This window comes from Lithobates pipiens, unplaced genomic scaffold, assembly GCF_037356315.1.
Source record: "Lithobates pipiens isolate NorthernLeopardFrog02 unplaced genomic scaffold, aLitPip1_a1.2 Scaffold_69, whole genome shotgun sequence".
In the NCBI taxonomy this organism is placed as follows: Eukaryota; Metazoa; Chordata; class Amphibia; order Anura; family Ranidae; genus Lithobates; species Lithobates pipiens.
Window position 1 is genome coordinate 1,070,628 of NW_027507891.1, and position 24,789 is coordinate 1,095,416.

At 50.4% G+C, this 24,789-nt stretch overlaps 1 protein-coding gene across 1 annotated transcript in view; it reads left to right on the top strand.

Annotated features, from left to right (window-relative positions):
* Positions 1-24,789, top strand: part of GRM7 (glutamate metabotropic receptor 7) — a 453,740-nt gene that overhangs the window by 259,068 nt on the left and 169,883 nt on the right. Inside the window, 2 exon segments of the mRNA XM_077467955.1 lie at positions 13,871-14,009; positions 23,728-23,882. Of these exon segments, the coding sequence (XP_077324081.1) occupies positions 13,871-14,009; positions 23,728-23,882 (294 nt within the window).

A 24,789-nucleotide genomic window follows, 5' to 3' on the forward strand; every position in this document is an offset into this window, starting at 1 on the left:
GAGTCACAGGATCATAGGGATCACTGGAGACACAGGTGTCACAGGATCATAGGGATCACTGGAGACACAGGAGTGTAGGGGATCCTGAGGTTGCTGGAGACAGAGGAGTCAAAGAATCATAGGGGTCACTGGAGATACAGGAGTCACACAGGCATTTAGTGTGCATTAGAGGCACAGGGTGCTGTGAAGTCACTGGGTGACATAGGAAGTTCAGAGGTCAGTGGGTGATTAAGGACTGTTGGCATCACCGGAGACACAGAATCACAGGGGGGGACTGGAGACCCTGGAGCCACTGGAGACACAGGAGTCACAGGATCATAGGAGCCATTGGAGACACAGGAGTCACAGGATCATAGGAGCCACTGGAGACACAGGATCATAGGGACCACTGGAGACACAGGATCATGGGGGCCACTGGAGACACAGGATCATAGGGGCCACTGGAGACACAGGAGTCACAGGATCATAGGAGCCACTGGAGACACAGGATAATAGGGGCCACTGGGGACACAGGATCATAGGGGCCACTGGAGACAGGAGTCACGGGATCATAAGGGCCACTGGAGACACAGGAGTCACAGGATCATAGGAGCCACTGGAGACACAGGAGTCACAGGATCATAGGGGCCACTGGAGACACAGGAGTCACAGGATCATAGGAGCCACTGGAGACACGGGAGTCACAGGATCATAGGAGCCACTGGAGACACAGGATCATAGGGGCCACTGGAGACACAGGAGTCACAGGATCATAGGGGCCACTGGAGACACAGGAGTCACAGGATCATAGGGACCACTGGGGACACAGGAGTCACTGGAGACACGGGATCATAGGGGCCACTGGAGACACAGGAGTCACAGGATCATAGGGGTTGCTGGAGACACAGGAGCTTAGGGGACATTGGGGTCAGTGAAGTGCACAGGGGTCAAAGTCCCTGGAAGCACAGGGAACACAGGTGGCCAACACTGGAGGCATGAAGTTGGGGGGGGGGGTAGAGGTGAGTTAGAGGAAGGAGCAGAGTCCTCCATAGTATTTCAGTCACTGGATATAACAGAAGCAATGCAGGAAATTCTGTGTCCCCATTGTAAGATATATTTGACCTCCGGCCTTCCTTGTGTCTCGGAGGACATATCCCGGGAGGCTCCGGCCTCTTGTTTTATTGGACAGACACGTAGACTGAGCACCTCTGACAAATCCAGGTCGGCATTCTTCATGGTCGTCATTCTTCATGGTCGGCATTCTTCTTGGTCGGCATTCTTCATGGTCGGCATTCTTCGTGGTCGTCATTCTTTGTGGTCGTCATTCTTTGTGGTCGTCATTCTTCATGGTCGTCATTCTTCATGGTCGGCATTCTTCTTGGTCGGCATTCTTCATGGCTGTCATTATTCGTGGCCGTCATTCTTTGTGGTCGTCATTCTTCGTGGTCGTCATTCTTCGTGGTCGTCATTCTTCATGGTCGTCATTCTTGGTCGTCATTCTTCTTGGTCGTCATTCTTCGTGGTCGTCATTATTCGTGGCCGTCATTATTCGTGGCCGTCATTCTTCGTGGTCGTCATTCTTCATGGTCGTCATTCTTCATGGTCGTCATTCTTCGTGGTCGTCATTCTTCATGGTCGTCATTCTTCATGGTCGTCATTCTTCGTGGTCGTCATTCTTCGTGGTCGTCATTCTTCATGGTCGTCATTCTTCGTGGTCGTCATTCTTCATGGTCGTCATTCTTCGTGGTCGTCATTCTTCATGGGCGTCATTCTTCGTGGTCGTCATTCTTCATGGTCGTCATTCTTCGTGGTCGTCATTCTTCATGGGCGTCATTCTTCATGGCCGTCATTCTTCTTGGTCGTCATTCTTCGTGGTCGTCATTCTTCATGGCCGTCATTCTTCATGGCCGTAATTCTTCGTGGTCGTCATTCTTCATGGCCGTCATTCTTCATGGCCGTAATTCTTCGTGGCCGTCATTCTTCATGGGCGTCATTCTTCATGGTCGGCATTCTTCATGGTCGGCATTCGTCTTCCGGCAGCCCCCCCTGTGAATGGCGTACACCGTGGACATCAGTAACGTTTTATGGGGTGTGTGTCGTTTTTAGGGCGCAGACACTAAAAATGACGGCAGCGCGGAGAGTGATACATAAGTCTAATAAAACGTACAACACAGATTTACCAAATAAAGGTAAAATACGGCGCCTCTCATTGGGCGCTCTCAGCACCTACAGCGCTCATTCCCCCACCGCACGTTTACAGCTCTTTCCGCACACTTGAAAACAAAATTACTTAATAAAACCTGTCCAAATGACATTACTGTATACTGTTACAGCCCGGAGATGGGAGAGCAACCAATTATGAGGCAGTCATTTGCGGTTAATAGGCAAATAGCTCATACTGGGCCCAATTCTGCCCGGGAAGTCAAGGCAATTTGTCTGTTTTCTCATTGTAACTCGTCCTGACAGCGCCGAGAATTAACATGTAAAAACAGCCAGGAAGGCCTTTATGGCTCTGATAAATTCTGAAGATGCCTTCAGAGCCCGGCTCCATGTTGTCAGGCGGATGGAGGATGGAGAGCTTTATAGTCCCAGCTCATTCATGAATGATTGTATTGACAAAGAGAGAGAGCTGAAGGTAGATGCACACCGGGGCTAAAGATCCCACCAATCCCATAGCCATGTGACCCTGGAGTGATCCCACCATATACTGTAGAGTGACTGTGGAATAATGTCTTCCCTCAACGTCTCCGAACATTGAAACTAGTGATGAATGGAGGCAGAAAGGTTTCGTTCGCTGGACGTTCACCCAACACGTGATTGGCAAATCCCGAACATAGCGCCCAACCCAACTGAATTCTATCAGAGCCAAATCATGTTATTATTTCTGGACTTTTTCATGGCCAATTTGTAAGGTTTTGGGAAAAAAAAGAGCAACGGTAGGTGAGCAATGCCCTGGGGGACAAATACCAACGCATTGACAATCAATATGGCTGGGGTATCTTGGGTGACATCATTGACCACACACACACGGTCATGACCACATGAAATCAGGCACGATGCTCATCTCCTGCTCTCATTAGCACTGCTGGAATGTGAACATCCAACCTGGAGGACCTGATTGGCCGAATATGATGATGTCAGTACTTAGTCAATGACATCATCCAAGATGCCCACCAGCTTGTTTACAATGAAAAACAGACCAGTGGGTGGGCAGAAGCTCTATGAGTGGTCCTAATAATACCGCAACTGGATGAATGACTTTTGGCCGCGGCAGTTGGAGGTTCAGGTGGGGGAGGGGGGGACTTCCCAAATCTGGCCATTTAGTTCTCCCATTCGGTGAACTGTGAACATTCAGGTCAGACTCGTGGGGGCAACAACAGATGACATGGGGGTTTCCTGTATTCACTGCAAATGTGGATCAAGGTTTGTGGTTCATTTCTTCAGCTTTTAGTAGATGACAATTCTGCTTGCTGGGAACGATCTAAGGCAGAGGTTTATTACCCTTTCTAGTTGCCCTCGTCCTTCACCCAGATAAGAAGGGGTGGGAAGACATCTTTCCTCCTCTCTATTCATTCACTAAACATAAAGACTCAGCCAAGCCTTCAGGAAACCATGTTAAAGGATCACCCAATAGGAACATATCAGCCATTGGAGTCGGAGGGACTTGTAGAGCTCTGAGATTTGTACAACTCTCAGTGACCCCCCCGGGGCTCACCTTTCCCTCCTATACGTTCCAGCAGAGAAATTTAAAGGTTTTGCTGAGGCAAGTCTTTTCATTTTGATTAAATTTCACCAAATAAAAATTCGTTGAAGTTCACGTGAAAAAAGGGAATAAAGTTGTGTTGGTGGAATTTTAGGGTGCAAAGACTTCTAAGGAAACACAAGCGCCGAACTAAAGAAGCTCGAGCTAAACTAACTAAAGGTCCCGGATCAGTTCTTGAGATAAAAAATTATCATAGTCCTCCTTAAAGCTGACAACAGGATGAGAAAAACGCCAGTGCTAACCCTAACTCTAACCCTAACCCTAACTCTAACCCTAACTCTAACCCTAACCCTAACCCTAACTCTAACCCTAACTCTAACCCTAACTCTAACCCTAACCCTAACTCTAACCCTAAATCTAACCCTAACTCTAACCCTAACCCTAAATCTAACCCTAACTCTAACCCTAACCCTAACTCTAACCCTAAATCTAACCCTAACCCTAACGCTAACCCTAACTCTAACCCTAACTCTAACCCTAACCCTAACTCTAACTCTAACCCTAACTCTAACCCTAACCCTAACTCTAACCCTAAAACTAACCCTAACCCTAACTCTAACAATAACCCTAACTCTAACCCTAAATCTAACCCTAACCCTAACTCTAACCCTAAATCTAACCCTAACTCTAACCCTAACTCTAAATCTAACCCTAACTGTAACCCTAAATCTAACCCTAACCCTAACTCTAACCCTAACGCTAACCCTAACTCTAACCCTAACCCTAACTCTAACCCTAACGCTAACCCTAACTCTAACCCTAACTCTAACCCTAACGCTAACCCTAACTCTAACCCTAACCCTAACTCTAACCCTAACGCTAACCCTAACTCTAACCCTAACTCTAACCCTAACCCTAACTCTAACTCTAACTCTAACCCTAACCCTAACTCTAACCCTAACCCCAACTCTAACCCAAACTCTAATCCCATCTCTAACCCCAACGCTAATCCCAACTCTAATCCCATTTCTAACCCCAACTCTAACCCCAACGCTAACCCCAACTCTAACCCAAACTCTAATCCCATCTCTAACCCCAACTCTAACCCCAACACTAACCCCATCTCTAACCCCAAATCTAACCCCAACTCTAACTCCATCTCTAACCCCAACTCTAACCCCAACTCTAATCCCATCTCTAACCCCAACTCTAATCCCATCTCTAACCCCAACTCTAACCCCAACTCTAACCCCATCTCTAACCCCATCTCTAACCCCAATTCTAACCCCAACTCTAACCTCAGCTCTAATCCCAACTCTAATCCCAACTCTAACCCCAACTCTAACCCCAACTCTAACCCCAACACTAACCCCATCTCTAACCCCAAATCTAACCCCAACTCTAACTCCATCTCTAACCCCATCTCTAACCCCAACTCTAATCCCATCTCTAACCCCAACTCTAATCCCATCTCTAACCCCAACTCTAACCCCAACTCTAACCCCAACTCTAACCCCATCTCTAACCCCATCTCTAACCCCAATTCTAACCCCAACTCTAACCTCAGCTCTAATCCCAACTCTATCCCCAACTCTAACCCCATCTCTAACCCCAACTCTAACCCCAACTGTAATCCCAACTCTAACCCCAACTCTAACCCCAACTCTAATCCAAACTCTAACCCCAACTCTAACCCTTAGGCTAACAGTAAAACTAAGCCAAACATTAACCCTAAAATTAACCGTAAGGCTAAAACTAACACTAACCCTAATGCCCCATATGCATGATCGGAAATTCCGCCAGCAAAAGTCCGATGAGAGATTTTGATCGGAAATTCCGACCGTGTGTAGGCTCCTTCGGACTTTTGCTGGTGGAATTCCCGCCAGCAAAAGATTGATAGCAGGTTCTCAATTTTTTGGTCAGAAAAAGTTCTGATTGGAAATTCCGATCGTCTGTATCAATTCCGACGTGCAAAATTCCTATGCATGCTCGGAAACAATTCAACGGATGCTCGGAAACAATTTGACGCATGCTCAGAAGCATTGAACTTCATTTTGTTTGAGCCAACATCCGTCAGAAAAAAATCCCATGGATTTTGTTGTCGGAATGAGCGATTGTGTGTACGGGGCAGAACACTGAGGCTAAAGCCCGATACACACTATCAGATTTTCTGCTGATTTTTTCCTTCAGATTTACCAAAACCGTATAATATGAGGTCACACCTTAGAGGTTTCAATGTGTGTGCAGTCAGGCCGGCCCTTCACTACACGGATTTGGTAAATCTGAAGGAAAAACTCAGTAGAAAATCTGATAGTGTGTATGGGGCTTCACTCTAATGCCGCGTTCACACGATCAGAAAAAACTTGGATGGTTTTTCTGGTGGAATTCCGCTCAAGCTTGGCTTGCTTACACACAGGTCACATAAACGTTCTCTGAACTTTTGACTGTCAAGAACGCGGTGACGTACAGCACCACGACGAGCCGAGAAAATGAAGTTCAATGCTTCCGAGCATGCGTCGAATTGGTTCCGATCATGCGTGATTTTTTTGCGTGTCCAAATTGCATACTGACTAATGTATTTTCGGATAGGAACTTTTTCCGACCGAAAAATAGAGAACCCGCTCTCAGTCTTTTGCTGCGGGGAATTCTGCCAGCAAAAGTCCGATGGAGCGCACACACGGGCGCATTTTCCAACCAAAACCTCTCATCTGACTTTTGCTGGCGGAATTTCCTATCGTGTGTCCGCGGCGTAACACTTTATTAATCAACAAAGTCGCGTGACAAACACGTGTGCTGACCTGGTGATCACATGGCTTTGGTGAATAACAGAGATTATGAAGCGATTGGTCGCTGTGCCACAATTTTGCACCCAGCTGTCCACATGCCATAGTTCTTGGTCATGTTGATGAAGTTTTGGTAATAACCTATTTTGGCAAAATCCCTTTGCCTATCCGCAGTTCTCAGCTCCCGGGGCCATTTCTGCCAACCTTTGGTGCTCTTGACATTTCTGCCCCTCTATTCTTTTTGCAATAATATCAATTTTATTCACAAATGAAAACGGGATCTCTTGGCGATCGATGTGTCAGCTGTGGAGACCCCAGAATGCACATTTCCAGTAGATACCCAACCACGGGGGCACCACGGGGGCACCACGGGGGCACCACGGGGGCACCAGGAGACACGAGGATTATTCTCCAGCATCTCATGGAAGGAATGGCCCCAATTTATGTTCAGCAAAGACCCAGAAGATGAGGAATTCCATGTAGGGAAGTGGTTTGTTCTGCTGGTCCTGGGGGGCTGATTGCAGAGCCCCCCCCCCCCCCCCCGTATCACATCTTTATGAATCCCGTCCTCCTCAGCCTCCATGCTCAGAATACATCGCTGAATCACGAGACTCTCAGCATCAGGAGGCATCTGCTGAACGTGGGATGAGATTATGACACCTGATCTAATTTAAACCTCCTTAGCTGGAATAAAAGCCGAAATGAAATTTGTCTCCTCCTCTCCGAGCGGTGAGAAGGTGGGAAATCACGCCGGCCTATTTTTACCTACCTGCTCCTGATCTGTCACCGCGCTGACAGGCGCGCACAGCAGACGCACTCCTACCCCCCTCCCCCCATCGCCGCTCGCTCCTTCTTATTAAACAGCTGAGCTTCCCCTGCCAGCTAATGGCACTTATCAACAAAGGCCGCAAACTCCATGTTCTTTCATTTATTTAGGAGGTCAACGGCTCCTCGCCGCCCGCCGCTCCCGGAGAGAGAAGAATAAAATAACATTTTCTACAAGCTAATCGTCGCCTCACATCGGAGCGTCACAATATCTCCTGACTGCAGATATATAATATATACCACAGGCATAGCGCCAACTATATACACATCAGTCCCTGCCCCCGAGGAGCTTACACTCTATGGGCCCTATCTCACATAGATTGTAGACAGGAGACGATATAATCGAGTGTGGGAGGAGACAAGCGTACCGGGAGGAGACGGACGTACCGGGAGGAGACGGGCGTACCGGGAGGAGACGGGTGTACCGGGAGGAGACGGGTGTACCGGGAGGAGACGGGCGTACCCGGAGGAGACGGACGTACCGGGAGGAGACGGGTGTACCGGGAGGAGACGGACGTACCGGGAGGAGACGGGTGTACCGGGAGGAGACGGGCGTACCAGGAGGAGATGGGCGTACGCATTGTCAGTGAGCCCCCCTATTCACCTTTATCAGTGAACCCCCCAATTCCCCATTGTCACTGAGCCCCCCCCATTCCCCATTGTCAGTGAGCCCCCTATTCCCCATTGTCAGTGAGCCCCCCTATTCCCCATTGTTGGGGAGCCCCCCTATTCCCCATTGTCAGTGAGCCCCCCTATTCCCCATTGTTGGGGAGCGAGGAAGAAATTTGCATTAGAAGCCTGGAAAACAAAACGTCTCTGATATAAAAATAGAGATTGGAGGATGGAGTGGAGCCGAGGAAACACGAGGGAGACGCTGGGAGCTCCGCCCACAACGCAGAGCTGGTGTTATATAAGACACACCCACTAAAGAGGACCCGTCACTCACTTCACCAATCAATACATCCCTATCATGATGTCATCAGTCTGCTGCAGACAGGAGGAAGAATTTCCCCAGTCTCCCCTCCCCCAGTGATCAGACTGTACATTGCGGAGTCTGTTTTACTTGTAGAAATTGGTGGCTTTCACTATTGTTGAAAAATGCCGGTTGCTTGGCTGTATTGCTGACCCAGTTGCTCACCTTGGGCACTCATTCATGTTGGTTCCATCGGGGGAGGGGGGGGGCTGGGAAGGAGCACGGCTCTGGCCAATAAGGTTAGGACCTTCCTAACCCAGGAAAGTGTCTGTGTGGAGATGAGATGAAGGACGGGCAGATCCTCTCCAGTCCACACCATACCACAGGCAGAGAGCTTCAGTTCCTCAGGGGCGTGTCACCTGTGCATCCAGCAGGCTCCTTGTAGGCGGGGCCAACAGTCGGAGGGTTGGAATCCACTTGACAGATAAGGTCTGAGCATTGAATGCAGCGATCGATAATCCCGGGAACCTCCGACACGTCTGCTGTGCGGCTCCTCTCAGATCCGTCAGTCACAGGCGGAGTTCCTCTTTATCATCTGCAGACGGTCAGGGCGCCATTCACGCTCCGCTTACCAACTTTTGATAAATTAGTTCCACTGCATTTGAGAATGAGAAGAGAACTTTACAAAATCTATTGAGCGCCAGAGAACAATCGGCTTATAATGAAAGAGGAATAAACGAATGTACTTTGAATGGAACACATTAGGCTGATCAGTTCAATAGACACAGAATCCTCTGCCCCTCCCCCGACACAATCCAACCCCACAAAAAACGCAGGAATTCTCTGCTGCCAAATCGGGGGAAAAAAAGAATTTGTCTCCATTTCACTTAATTAATAATCCAATTAGACCGGACGGGGGAAGCAACTAAGCAGATCCAGCAAGTGAATTAATGTAGCAGCCAATGATTTGATTGGGAATGAAACGAGCGGCGTGGGGCCGCGGAGAGAAGGTGACGCAATGGAGACTGGAGGATCCTAAAACAGGTCATGTTCTGGGGTCCTCATCTATGAAAGTGGTCATGTTCTGTGGTCCTCATCTATGAAAGTGGTCATGTTCTGTGGTCCTCATCTATGAAAGTGGTCATGTTCTGTGGCCCTCATCTATGAAAGTGGCCATGTTCTGTGGCCCTCATCTATGAAAGTGACCATGTTCTGTGGCCCTCATCTATGAAAGTGGTCATGTTCTGTGGCCCTCATCTATGAAAGTGACCATGTTCTGTGGCCCTCATCTATGAAAGTGGTCATGTTCTGTGGCCCTCATCTATGAAAGTGACCATGTGCTGTGGTCCTCATCTATGAAAGTGGTCATGTGCTGTGGCCCTCATCTATGAAAGTGGTCATGTTCTGTGGCCCTCATCTATGAAAGTGGTCATGTTCTGTGGTCCTCATCTATGAAAGTGGTCATGTTCTGTGGCCCTCATCTATGAAAGTGGTCATGTTCTGTGGCCCTCATCTATGAAAGTGGTCATGTGCTGTGGTCCTCATCTATGAAAGTGGTCATGTTCTGTGGCCCTCATCTATGAAAGTGACCATGTTCTGGGGTCCTCATCTATGAAAGTGGTCATGTTCTGTGGTCCTCATCTATGAAAGTGGTCATGTTCTGTGATCCTCATCTATGAAAGTGACCATGTTCTGTGGCCCTCATCTATGAAAGAGGTCATGTTCTGTGGCCCTCATCTATGAAAGTGGCCATGTTCTGTGGCCCTCATCTATGAAAGTGGCCATGTTCTGTGGCCCTCATCTATGAAAGTGACCATGTTCTGTGGCCCTCATCTATGAAAGTGACCATGTTCTGTGGTCCTCATCTATGAAAGTGACCATGTTCTGTGGCCCTCATCTATGAAAGTGGTCATGTTCTGTGGCCCTCATCTATGAAAGTGGTCATGTTCTGTGGTCCTCATCTATGAAAGTGGTCATGTTCTGTGGCCCTCATCTATGAAAGTGGCCATGTTCTGTGGCCCTCATCTATGAAAGTGGCCATGTTCTGTGGCCCTCATCTATGAAAGTGACCATGTTCTGTGGCCCTCATCTATGAAAGTGACCATGTTCTGTGGTCCTCATCTATGAAAGTGACCATGTTCTGTGGTCCTCATCTATGAAAGTGACCATTTTCTGTGGCCCTCATCTATGAAAGTGGTCATGTTCTGTGGCCCTCATCTATGAAAGTGGTCATGTTCTGTGGTCCTCATCTATGAAAGTGGTCATGTTCTGTGGTCCTCATCTATGAAAGTGGTCATGTGCTGTGGACATCATTTATGAAAGTGGTCATGTTCTGTGGTCCTCATCTATGAAAGTGGCCATGTTCTGTGGCCCTCATCTATGAAAGTGGTCATGTTCTGTGGTCCTCATCTATGAAAGTGGTCATGTGCTGTGGACATCATTTATGAAAGTGGTCATGTTCTGGGGTCCTCATCTATGAAAGTGGCCATGTTCTGTGGCCCTCATCTATGAAAGTGGTCATGTGCTGTGGTCCTCAGCTATGGGAGCAACCATGTTCTGTGGCCCTCATCTATGAAAGTGACCATGTTCTGTGGTCCTCATCTATGAAAGTGGCCATGTTCTGTGGTCCTCATCTATGAAAGTGGTCATGTGCTGTGGTCCTCATCTATGAAAGTGGTCACATGCTGTGGTCCTCATCTATGAAAGTGGTCATGTTCTGTGGCCATGTTTTTTTTTTAAACATCTTTTTATTGATTTGAACAAAACATAACATACACAACCAAACATACATACATTGGTCTTACACGGCAAGTTGGAGTCCTCGCAGGGACTCCATAGGGTAGTTCCTTACAAGCTGTGCGCCATGTTTCATAGGGTGTAAGTCTTGTACCTTCAGTGGGATCAGGCCACAAAAAGTGGGAAATGTGAAGTTTCGGGTGGGGCTCTTCCAACCTCTCTCTCGGCAATGCCGCAAAGTGAACGGCCTTTTATGGGTATAAAGAATTTATTTTTTGGCGGTGTATTATGACGGAAGACACCGGATTTTGGCTCCCATAATCCTCGGAAAACGACTTTTCTCAGGTTCAAGGCTCCTAAAACAAAGTAAAGGCAGCAGAAACGCTCTTCATAAACGTTAACGCATAAACTTTAATTAAATCGCATTAAATTCTCTGCGGTCCCCTCGGGGGTTTAATGCGAGTTCATAAAAATGTGCGGCGAGCGCCGGGATCCGGCTTTACATTATTCGATCCGCCTCTCGTATCTACAGGAATATGTGCCAGACGCAGAATCAGCGAGAAAAACTCCCGGAAAGAGTAAATATTACTAAAAACGACAGACCCTAAAAACGCATCACATTGACGACGTGCCGCCATAAAACCGACAGAGGAAACGATTACATCACACACACCGAGACATCGAATCATACGAGGCGACGGAGACACCTGAAGATATCCAGAGTCCGACACTATTCATGGGATGGAAGGTCCTTCTCCTCCACCATGGGAGACATACTCTCCTCTATACGGGAGAAATACTCTCCTCTATACGGGAGAAATACTCTCCTCTATACTCTCCTCTATACGGGAGAAATACTCTCCTCTATACGGGAGAAATACTCTCCTCTATACTCTCCTCTATACGGGAGAAATACTCTCCTCTATACGGGAGAAATACTCTCCTCTATACTCTCCTCTATATGGGAGAAATACTCTCCTCTATATGGGAGAAATACTCTCCTCTATACTCTCCTCTATATGGGAGAAATACTCTCCTCTATACTCTCCTCTATATGGGAGAAATACTCTCCTCTATACTCTCCTCTATATGGGAGAAATACTCTCCTCTATACTCTCCTCTATATGGGAGAAATACTCTCCTCTATATGGGAGAAATACTCTCCTCTATATGGGAGAAATACTCTCCTCTATACTCTCCTCTATATGGGGAGAAATACTCTCCTCTATACGGGAGAAATACTCTCCTCTATATGGGAGAAATACTCTCCTCTATACTCTCCTCTATACTCTCCTCTATACTCTCCTCTATACTCTCCTCTATACAGGAGAAATATACAAATCTGAGCTGCGAGTGGCTGTCAGGTGGAAGCTTCGCCATCACTGGGAGGCGGGGCGTTGATGTCACCAAGAGCATTTTGGCCACACCCACTGTTTGCCACCGCAATGTGCGCCGCATTGCTACTTTTCTTGGGCCACCCAAAGGTGTCTCCGGGGTCTTTTCTTATCCTATAGTGTCTACTACCGGAAAAAAAATTGCCCTGCGCTGCTAAAGTGTTCGGGTTTGGCTTGGAGAAAAGGTGGCGACCGTACTGGGGAGGCACGCCTGGGAGGACTGGGAGGACTGGGAGGAGTGGGAGGAGTGGGAGGATTGATAGGACTGGGAGTATTGGGAGGACTGGGAGGATTGGGAGGACTGGGAGGACTGGGAGGAGTGGGAGGATTGGGGGGAGTGGGAGAACTGGGAGGAGTGGGAGGACTGGGAGGAGTGGGAGGACTGGGAGGATTGGGAGAACTGGGAGGAGTGGGAGGACTGGGAGGAGTGGGAGGATTGATAGGACTGGGAGTATTGGGAGGACTGGAGTGTGCAGTCTGGGATGGGTGCAGAGCCGGTGGTAAGGACTGTGATGTCATGGGCAGTGGAGTTGGGCAGCTGCAGCCAGGAGGGGTGGCAGGACCTGAAGAAAGGGACCTGAGCGAGGCCTCGCCGTGTTCTCTCTGTACCTGAAATCCGGTGCTGTGCAGGAGGAGTCCGGAGACGGGTTCTGTGCAAAGAGTGTTCTGTCCCTACAGAGCCCCCCGTTCATCTCCATCCCATCCAAACCCCTCAATAAGACACCAAAACCATCACATGGACTCTTCACTGTCTCCGAGGTGTTTGGGAAGTGAATTCCGGGCGTGGCGGTGTGACAGGTGGACCACAACGCTCAGCAGCCCCTATGGGGGGGGGCACCACTACCTTTATAGAGCCCCTCTTGCCCCTGGGGGGGGGCACCGCTACCTTTATAGAGCCCCTCTTGCCCCTGGGGGGGGGGCACCGCTACCTTTATAGAGCCCCTCTTGCCCTGGGGGGGGCACCGCTACCTTTATAGAGCCCCTCTTGCCCCGGGGGGGGGGCACCGCTACCTTTATAGAGCCCCTCTTGCCCCGGGGGGGGCACCGCTACCTTTATAGAGCCCCTCTTGCCCCGGGGGGGGCACCGCTACCTTTATAGAGCCCCTCTTGCCCCGGGGGGGGCACCGCTACCTTTATAGAGCCCCTCTTGCCCCGGGGGGGGCACCGCTACCTTTATAGAGCCCCTCTTCCCCCGGGGGGGGGGGCACCGCTACCTTCATAAAGCCCCTCTTATACTCCAGGCGGTGATTCTGTACAGCCCAGTGATGATGTCACCACTACTTTTACAAGGTAATATCTGGTTTGTCGAGGCATTGGGTGCCCAAATCCTGGGCTGATCTCGGAGGTGACTGTTGAAGGATTGGTGGAAATGACAGTTGGCCTCGCTGCCCACATGGACAGTTCTTTCCTCTGGGAGGATTTTAGGCCATTCTTTGTAGGGATGGGAAAGGAGCGCCATGTTTGTGGTCAATGTGTAGATGGAAATGGCTGTGTGTGATTGGCTCTGACCGGCTCTCCTCTCTTGCTCCCCCTACAGGAGGACTCTGCATCGCCCAGTCTCTGAAAATCCCCAACGACCGCAAAGCCAGCGACTACGACAAGCTGGTCCGGCAGCTGCTGGAGACGCCCCAGGCCCGGGCTGTGGTGGTCTTTGCCGTTGATGACAATGACATCAGGTAATGGACAAATAGTGGCAACATCACCTCCAAGTCCCCTCCCCCCCCCCTCCTGATTTGTGGATAGGTTGTCATTCTGACCCAAAACAATCAGAAGTCCCTCCTTCACTGGGCACATGCTTGTTAGAGGGCGGGATGTGCTGTGTAAAGGTGCCAGGACCCGGATGACCACTTCTGGCCTTAAATATATTACAATAGTTCCGGACTGAATACAGGATGTGGCCAAAGGTGTGTGAACCCCCCTCCATCCATTCAGACCGGGGCAATCCCCATCATACAAAGACCCCGGGGGCAATTGTACTTCTCCAACCTTGTGTAACAGTTTGGTGAAGACCCTTTTCTGTTCTCCCCCCGAACAAAGTCATCTCTATAAAGACATGACCAGTGTGGAGGAACTCAATGATTCTGTACAGAGCCCTGACCTCATCCCTACTGATCACCTGACCTCATCCCTACCAATCACCTGACCTCATCCCTACCAATCACCTGACCTCATCCCTACTGATCACCTGACCTCATCCCTACCGATCACCTGACCTCATCCCTACCAATCACCTGACCTCATCCCTACTGATCACCTGACCTCATCCCTACTGATCACCTGACCTCATCCCTACCGATCACCTGACCTCATCCCTACCGATCACCTGACCTCATCCCTACTGATCACCTGACCTCATCCCTACTGATCACCTGACCTCATCCCTACTGATCACCTGACCTCATCCCTACCGATCACCTGACCTCATCCCTACCGATCACCTGACCTCATCCCTACCGATCACCTGACCTCATCCCTACTGATCACCTGACCTCATCCCTACCGATCACCTGACCTCATCCCTACCGATCACCTGACCTCATCCCTACCGATCACCTGACCTCATCCCTACCAATCACCTGACCTCATCCCTACCGATCACCTGACCTCATCCCTACCGATCACCTGACCTCATCCCTACCGATCACCTGACCTCATCCCTACTAATCACCTGACCTCATCCCTACTAATCACCTGACCTCATCCCTACTGATCACCTGACCTCATCCCTACCGATCCCCTGACCTCATCCCTACCGATCACCTGACCTCGTCCCTACCGATCACCTGACCTCATCCCTACCGATCACCTGACCTCATCCCTACTGATCACCTGACCTCATCCCTACTGATCACCTGACCTCATCCCTACTGATCACCTGACCTCATCCCTACCGATCCCCTGACCTCATCCCTACCGATCACCTGACCTCATCTCTACCGATCCCCTGACCTCATCCCTACCGATCACCTGACCTCATCTCTACTGATCACCTGACCTCATCCCTACTGATCACCTGACCTCATCCCTACTGATCACCTTTGGGATGAATTGGAAAGCTGATCTGATTGGACATATGCAGTTCATTTCATTCTGAATTAAAATTCACATTTTCATTATTCGGAAATTCGGATTTATCTGAATTTCCAAATGAAAATATTACCGGATTTAAACTAATCCAAAATAACAAAAAAAATTTGGACGAAATTTAAATTTGAATAGTTTTTGAATCATTTTCCAAATTTCTAAGAAAATAAAATAGAATAGAAATAAAGGAATAGAATAGAAATATATATATATTGTTTTCTATTCTATTTTATTATTTTTGGAAATTAGAAAACAAATAAATTAATTCCAAACACAAATGAAACGAATTGAACAAACAAATTTCTGTAAAAAACGAATCTAAAGGGAAAAAACTAAAAAATTTTCATTCTGCACGTCTGGATGTGATCCGGGTCATTTCATCCAATATCAGCAGCAGTGGTGACCCGTCCATACGGGGTGCAGGTCACCCCCCCCCCCCATCCATGTGCCCGGCTCCCTAATCTACATGAGGGGCACCGGACACATGGGGTTCCAATGGGGTTTTTTTTTCTTAAGCATGTGATTAGAGCCAGAGGCTCTAATTGGCTTAAAAGAAGGGGGGGGGGGGCGCAGAGCATTGCTCCTTGAGCCCACTCAGTTGTGTGACAATAGAAAATGAACATTTGTTATTGTCACACTGATTTTTGTCACACTGATTTTTGTCACACTGATTTTTGTCACACTGATTTTTGTCACACTGATTTTTGTCACACTGATTTTTGTTACACTGAGTGGGTCGTGAGACCCGATTCCCAATTGGCCAAAAGGAGAAACATTCCAATTGGCCTATGAGGAGGAAGGAGGAGACACTGTCATGTTGAGGAGGGGAAGCCGCCATAAATGGGGTAGTTGTCTAGAAAGCCGCCACTGAATAGTTTCCAGAGACTCCAGAATCTTGTGGATGCTGCACAGCACCCCCTACAGACCACCACCATATTAGTACAGAGACGGCGTCTCCATCCAGTAGCGGGTATCACTAATGGGCACACATTCCCACAAACACAACCCGAAATTCCACAGGAAGCCCACCCAGAAGAGTGGAGGTTGTTATGACATTAGGGGGGGGGGCAGCTCCATAATAATAACCATGAGGAGAGGGGGGCAAATCCATATTAATGGCCATGAGGAGAGGGGGGCAAATCTATATTAATGGCCATGAGGAGAGGGGGGCAAATTGATATTAATGGCCATGAGGAGAGGGGGGCAAATCTATATTAATGGCCATGAGGAGAGGGGGGCAAATTGATATTAATGGCCATGAGGAGAGGGGGGCAAATCCATATTGTTGGCCATGAGGTGAGGGGGGAAAATCCATATTAATGGCCATGAGGTGAGGGGGGCAAATCCATATTGTTGGCCATGAGGTGAGGGGGGCAAATCCATATTAATGGCCATGAGGTGAGGGGGGCAAATCCATATTGTTGGCCATGAGGAGAGGGGGGCAAATCCATATTAATGGCCATGAGGAGAGGGGGGCAAATCCATATTAATGGCCATGAGGAGAGGGGCAAATCCATATTATTGGCCATGAGGAGAGGGGGGCAAATCCATATTAATGGCCATGAGGAGAGGGGGGCAAATCCATATTAATGGCCATGAGGAGAGGGGGACAAATCCATATTATTGGCCATGAGGTGAGGGGGGCAAATCCATATTAATGGCCATGAGGAGAGGGGGGCAAATCCATATTGTTGGCCGTGAGGAGAGGGGGGCAAGTCCATATTGTTGGCCATGAGGAGAAGGGGGCAAATCCATATTATTGGCCATGAGGAGAGGGGGCAAATCCATATTAATGGCCGTGAGGAGAGGGGGGCAAATCCATATTGTTGGCCGTGAGGTGAGGGGGGCAAGTCCATATTGTTGGCCATGAGGAGAAGGGGGCAAATCCATATTATTGGCCATGAGGAGAGGGGGCAAATCCATATTAATGGCCGTGAGGAGAGAGGGCAAATCCATATTATTGGTCATGAGGAGAGGGGGGCAAATCCATATTAATGGCCATGAGGAGAGGGGGGCAAATCCATATTAATGACCATGAGGTGAGAGGGGCAAATCCATATTTTTGGTCATGAGGAGAGGGGGGCAAGTCCATATTGTTGGCCATGAGGAGAAGGGGGCAAATCCATATTATTGGCCATGAGGAGAGGGGGCAAATCCATATTAATGGCCGTGAGGAGAGGGGGGCAAATCCATATTGTTGGCCGTGAGGTGAGGGGGGCAAGTCCATATTGTTGGCCATGAGGAGAAGGGGGCAAATCCATATTATTGGCCATGAGGAGAGGGGGCAAATCCATATTAATGGCCGTGAGGAGAGAGGGCAAATCCATATTATTGGTCATGAGGAGAGGGGGGCAAATCCATATTAATGGCCATGAGGAGAGGGGGGCAAATCCATATTAATGACCATGAGGTGAGAGGGGCAAATCCATATTATTGGTCATGAGGAGAGGGGGGCAAATCCATATTAATGACCATGAGGAGAAGGGGGCAAATCCATATTATTGGCCATGAGGAGAGGGGGCAAATCCATATTAATGGCCGTGAGGAGAGGGGGGCAAATCCATATTGTTGGCCGTGAGGTGAGGGGGGCAAGTCCATATTGTTGGCCATGAGGAGAAGGGGGCAAATCCATATTATTGGCCATGAGGAGAGGGGGCAAATCCATATTAATGGCCGTGAGGAGAGAGGGCAAATCCATATTATTGGTCATGAGGAGAGGGGGGCAAATCCATATTAATGGCCATGAGGAGAGGGGGGCAAATCCATATTAATGACCATGAGGTGAGAGGGGCAAATCCATATTATTGGTCATGAGGAGAGGGGGGCAAATCCATATTAATGACCATGAGGTGAGAGGGGCAAATCCATATTATTGGCCATGAGGAGAGGGGCAAATCCATATTATTGGTCATGAGGAGAGGGGGGCAAATCCATATTGTTGGCCATGAGGAGAGGGGGGCAAATTTGGTTTGGTTTTCCAATAGAATGTCCAACAAGCTTAAATAAGTTTGATGGTCTGGTGTCCACAAACTGTATTGCGGGGTAGGATACCTTGACCTTCCAGTTTTGGTGAAACTACAACCCCCATCATGCCCCTGCCTCTGGGAGTCACACTAGTCAGACTCTTGAAGTACCTTTTGGGATTTGTAGTTTCTCCATAGCTGGTTTGCCTGCACCTGCTTTGCTATATAGCCAGAGGTTAGTGGACACCAGGCCATCTTACCAGTATGAGGGGCATCCCATGGCTATCCTATAGACTTGCCCCCCATGAAAGCCTCCACTGCTCTTCGGGAAGGTCTTCCACGGCTTTCTGGAGTCTGTGGGAATCGCCTATCCCGGCACATTATGATTATCTTCATTTGGGAGATTTCCAGGCCGGATGAGAAGATCCCCCGACAGATTGTGACATTTTCATATTCAGGAATCTGAGATTCACTTCTCAGGCCAATCATCTCAATAGGTCAGATAGAGCCTACAGTACAGACATTAAATATGGAACAGCAAACACGTGAAAGTCCTTTCAAAAGTTCCTCTCAGGTAAACATGAAATAAATGACTCTTCAGATTCGGCAGAACTCCCCTGTCCTCAGATCCGTGTCTGGAGACGCCGGTCATTAGTAATCCGCGGACAGGTGCAATTAGCAGCTATTTTGTTATCTGTCTGTTCCGAGTCTCTTTGGTCTTCAATAGCTTTCATCTGCTAAAACTCAGCGCTGCGTATTGACTCGCCTCCTTCTAATGTCTCCTGCAAATTACAAAGAGAGGGACTTGTATAGATGACATCGGGTGTCACCCGTTCCCTTCATACAAATCAACCATTCTCACTTCCTCAGATCTTCTCCAGCCACGCTCCGAGCTTCTATATCACCCCAAAGGGGTTCTATGGGATGAGGTCTGGAGCAATGAGGGAGTCTGGGGTGGAGGAACTTGACTGGCCTGCACAGAGTCCTGACCTCAACCCCATAGAACACCTTTGGGATGAATTAGAGAGGAGACTGTGAGCCAGGCCTTCTTGTCCAACATCAGTGCCTGACCTCACAAATGCTCTTCTGGAAGAATGGTCAAACATTCCCATAGACACCCTCCTAAACCTTGTGGACGGCCTTCCCAGAAGAGGTGAAGCTGTTGTAGCTGCAAAGGGCCAACTCAATATTGAACCCTCCGGACTAAGACTGGGGGGGTCATTAAAGTTCGTGTGGCGTCCCAATACTTTTGGTAATATAGTGCACATACATCGGGGTCAGTTTACCTGCAAGGATGTCATTGGAGTTCTGGAAGAAGCCCAAACTCAAGTCTAACGCAGAGAGCGCCCGGCTAGGATTTAAACCCGGACCCCAAGGCTGAAGCTCTAACCACTAAGCCGGGGCGTTGGGTCTACGGAGAGCACCATTGTTCTGGAACTAAACACTAAACGAGTTCATGGTGCCTGTCACTTTAAGACGTCCCAACACCCGCCCCATTACTGCTGGACAAGGATGATTTTTGTAAATTCCTCCTTTTCTTCACTAAAAAGCAGTTTCTCAGCGACTCAGTGACTCCGCCCAGGCTGAGATTATGTCATCAGTCTGCTGCAGGCAGGAGGAAGCGTTTCCTCAATCTCCCCTCCCCCAGTGATCAGACTGTACATTGTAACTTTGTAGAAGGGGGAGGAGTCATTTCCTCAGTCTCCCGTCCCCCAGTGATCAGACTGTACATTGTAACTTTGTAGAAGGGGGAGGAGTCATTTCCTCAGTCCCCCCTCCCCCAGTGATCAGACTGTACATTGTAACTTTGTAGAAGGGGGAGGAGTCATTTCCTCAGTCCCCCCTCCCCCAGTGATCAGACTGTACATTGTAACTTTGTAGAAGGGGGAGGAGTCATTTCCTCAGTCTCCCCTCCCCCAGCGATCAGACTGTACATTGTAACTTTGTAGAAGGGGGAGGAGTCATTTCCTCAGTCCCCCCTCCCCCAGTGATCAGACTGTACATTGTAACTTTGTAGAAGGGGGAGGAGTCATTTCCTCAGTCCCCCCTCCCCCAGTGATCAGACTGTACATTGTAACTTTGTAGAAGGGGGAGGAGTCATTTCCTCAGTCTCCCCTCCCCCGGTGATCAGACTGTACATTGTAATTTTGTAGAAGGGGGAGGAGTCATTTCCTCAGTCTCCCCTCCCCCAGTGATCAGACATGTATGAACTTAGTCAGGAACACCATTGTGTCATCTCTGCATCTCAGGCCAGGAAGTAGATGGTGACCCTGGGTGATACCTGAACAAATATGGTGCCGTTCTTCTGGAGAGGAATTGTCAGGGGGAGTCCTGTGATCTCTGTGAGGTTAGAAACACCTGGAAGGGGGGCGCTGACACATTATTTAGCAGCCATGTACTAAAGCTGACCATAGATGAATTGACATTCGGCCAGTGCAGCAGAGACTCACCAAACTTCGATGTAGGGCGGTTCCCATGGGAGAGGAGTCAGTCCGGTGATCGGATCGGCGGTTCCCATGGGAGAGGAGTCAGTCCGGTGATCGGATCGGCGGTTCCCATGGGAGAGGAGTCAGTCCGGTGATCGGATCGGCGGTTCCCATGGGAGAGGAGTCAGTCCGGTGATCGGATCGGCGGTTCCCATGGGAATGGAGTCAGTCCGGTGATCGGATCGGCGGTTCCCATGGGAGAGGAGTCAGTCCGGTGATCGGATCGGCGGTTCCCATGGGATAGGAGTCAGTCCGGTGATCGGATCGGCGGTTCCCATGGGAGAGGAGTCAGTCCGGTGATCGGATCGGCGGTTCCCATGGGAGAGGAGTCAGTCCGGTGATCGGATCGGCGGTTCCCATGGGATAGGAGTCAGTCCGGTGATCGGATCGGCGGTTCCCATGGGAGAGGAGTCAGTCCGGTGATCGGATCGGCGGTTCCCATGGGAGAGGAGTCAGTCCGGTGATCGGATCGGCGGTTCCCATGGGAGAGGAGTCAGTCCGGTGATCGGATCGGCGGTTCCCATGGGAGAGGAGTCAGTCCGGTGATCGGATCGGCGGTTCCCATGGGAGAGGAGTCAGTCCGGTGATCGGATCGGCGGTTCCCATGGGAGAGGAGTCAGTCCGGTGATCGGATCGGCGGTTCCCATGGGAGAGGAGTCAGTCCGGTGATCGGATCGGCGGTTCCCATGGGAGAGGAGTCAGTCCGGTGATCGGATCGGCGGTTCCCATGGGAGAGGAGTCAGTCCGGTGATCGGATCGGCGGTTCCCATGGGAGAGGAGTCAGTCCGGTGATCGGATCGGCGGTTCCCATGGGAGAGGAGTCAGTCCGGTGATCGGATCGGCGGTTCCCATGGGAGAGGAGTCAGTCCGGTGATCGGATCGGCGGTTCCCATGGGAGAGGAGTCAGTCCGGTGATCGGATCGGCGGTTCCCATGGGAGAGGAGTCAGTCCGGTGATCGGATCGGCGGTTCCCATGGGAGAGGAGTCAGTCCGGTGATCGGATCGGCGGTTCCCATGGGAGAGGAGTCAGTCCGGTGATCGGATCGGCGGTTCCCATGGGAGAGGAGTCAGTCCGGTGATCGGATCGGCGGTTCCCATGGGAGAGGAGTCAGTCCGGTGATCGGATCGGCGGTTCCCATGGGAGAGGAGTCAGTCCGGTGATCGGATCGGCGGTTCCCATGGGAGAGGAGTCAGTCCGGTGATCGGATCGGCGGTTCCCATGGGAGAGGAGTCAGTCCGGTGATCGGATCGGCGGTTCCCATGGGAGAGGAGTCAGTCCGGTGATCGGATCGGCGGTTCCCATGGGAGAGGAGTCAGTCCGGTGATCGGATCGGCGGTTCCCATGGGAATGGAGTCAGTCCGGTGATCGGATCGGCGGTTCCCATGGGATAGGAGTCAGTCCGGTGATCGGATCGGCGGTTCCCATGGGAGAGGAGTCAGTCCGGTGATCGGATCGGCGGTTCCCATGGGAGAGGAGTCAGTCCGGTGATCGGATCGGCGGTTCCCATGGGAGAGGAGTCAGTCCGGTGATCGGATCGGCGGTTCCCATGGGATAGGAGTCAGTCCGGTGATCGGATCGGCGGTTCCCATGGGAGAGGAGTCAGTCCGGTGATCGGATCGGCGGTTCCCATGGGAGAGGAGTCAGTCCGGTGATCGGATCGGCGGTTCCCATGGGAGAGGAGTCAGTCCGGTGATCGGATCGGCGGTTCCCATGGGAGAGGAGTCAGTCCGGTGATCGGATCGGCGGTTCCCATGGGAGAGGAGTCAGTCCGGTGATCGGATCGGCGGTTCCCATGGGAGAGGAGTCAGTCCGGTGATCGGATCGGCGGTTCCCATGGGAGAGGAGTCAGTCCGGTGATCGGATCGGCGGTTCCCATGGGAGAGGAGTCAGTCCGGTGATCGGATCGGCGGTTCCCATGGGAGAGGAGTCAGTCCGGTGATCGGATCGGCGGTTCCCATGGGAGAGGAGTCAGTCCGGTGATCGGATCGGCGGTTCCCATGGGAGAGGAGTCAGTCCGGTGATCGGATCGGCGGTTCCCATGGGAGAGGAGTCAGTCCGGTGATCGGATCGGCGGTTCCCATGGGAGAGGAGTCAGTCCGGTGATCGGATCGGCGGTTCCCATGGGAGAGGAGTCAGTCCGGTGATCGGATCGGCGGTTCCCATGGGAGAGGAGTCAGTCCGGTGATCGGATCGGCGGTTCCCATGGGAGAGGAGTCAGTCCGGTGATCGGATCGGCGGTTCCCATGGGAGAGGAGTCAGTCCGGTGATCGGATCGGCGGTTCCCATGGGAGAGGAGTCAGTCCGGTGATCGGATCGGCGGTTCCCATGGGAGAGGAGTCAGTCCGGTGATCGGATCGGCGGTTCCCATGGGAGAGGAGTCAGTCCGGTGATCGGATCGGCGGTTCCCATGGGAGAGGAGTCAGTCCGGTGATCGGATCGGCGGTTCCCATGGGAGAGGAGTCAGTCCGGTGATCGGATCGGCGGTTCCCATGGGAGAGGAGTCAGTCCGGTGATCGGATCGGCGGTTCCCATGGGAGAGGAGTCAGTCCGGTGATCGGATCGGCGGTTTCCATGGGAGAGGAGTCAGTCCGGTGATCAGATCCTCTTCAATGGGAATGTTGGAAACTTTGTGTTCAATGTGTGCAGCCAATTGTTTGCAGTGCTGATCCGTGTATTCCGAGGCCCCCTGGTGTCAGAGCAGAATAGTGCAGCAGGGAGGATTCCTCCAGTCACCTCCGGTGCCGGTCCATCTATGGCCAGCTTAGGAAGGATATATCTGATGGAGGTCCACCATGAATGTGCCGGGAGCGAATTGTCCGCCTTGTGTGAGGCTGTTACATTTCTTCTTCATCTCCCCCAGACAGGTTTTGGCTGCAGTGAAGAGAGCCGACAAAGTGGGGCACTTCATCTGGGTGGGATCGGACAGCTGGGGGACCAAACACGGCCCAATCAGCCACTTGGAGGATGTAGCTGAAGGCGCCATCACCATCCTGCCCAAGAGAGCCACCATCGAAGGTAAGTCCCGCTTCACCTTCCCTGCACCCATGCGCGATGACGTCATTCCATCATCAGATTATTATTGCTTTTATATAACAATGTCAGTATAAAGAGGAAGAGTGTCTTGTGACTCCTCTTATAGGCTTCCTACATGAATGTTGGGGATGCGGTTTATGGATCACTGGCTCCGGCCCTGATAAGGCTCCCGATTAGGATAAACAAACATTTTCCAGCAGGTCGGCTCTTTTGGTAGAAGAAAATGTATAAATCTTATTTATTATTATTATTATTATTATTATTATTCAGGATTTATATAGCGCCAGCAATTTACTCAGTGCTTTACATTACATACCAGAAATACTTCCTAATCTGTACATTGACAGCAGAGAATCCATCGTCCAGTCCCGGCACAGGCCGGACTTTTATCTACGCCTGGTCACCTCCCCAGCCCTGGCTTGTGATTGGACAGTGAGGGAGCAGCAGAACTCTGATGAGGTTATCCCTTTGCTCCCCCTGCTCTCTTCTTTTGTCAGCATTTTCTTTGTCACCTTGACCTATGGAACTATGATGTCATCACCTTGAGCTATGATGTCATCACCTTGACCTATGATGTCAGTTTGGGGTGCCTACATTTTGGTGTCCCCCACATGATGTCAAAGGTTGCAGGTGAATGCTTCGGCCTGGGGCAGCTTAGTGCATACTTGCCTCTAATGCCCCCACCCCACCCCACTGATACCCGCATTGGTTCTTGCGCAGAGTCCTGAGGTTCTGTCCAGTCATCCTGTAGACGGTTGAGCTGTGCAGGGAAGTTGCAGTTCAGTGATTGGGCGTTGTCACCTTAGGGCGGAGTCACCAGGAAAAAACTAATAAAGGAAAGTGAATGCAGCCGCCACATGTAGGACTGGAGTCGTATTGTTGTTCGGAA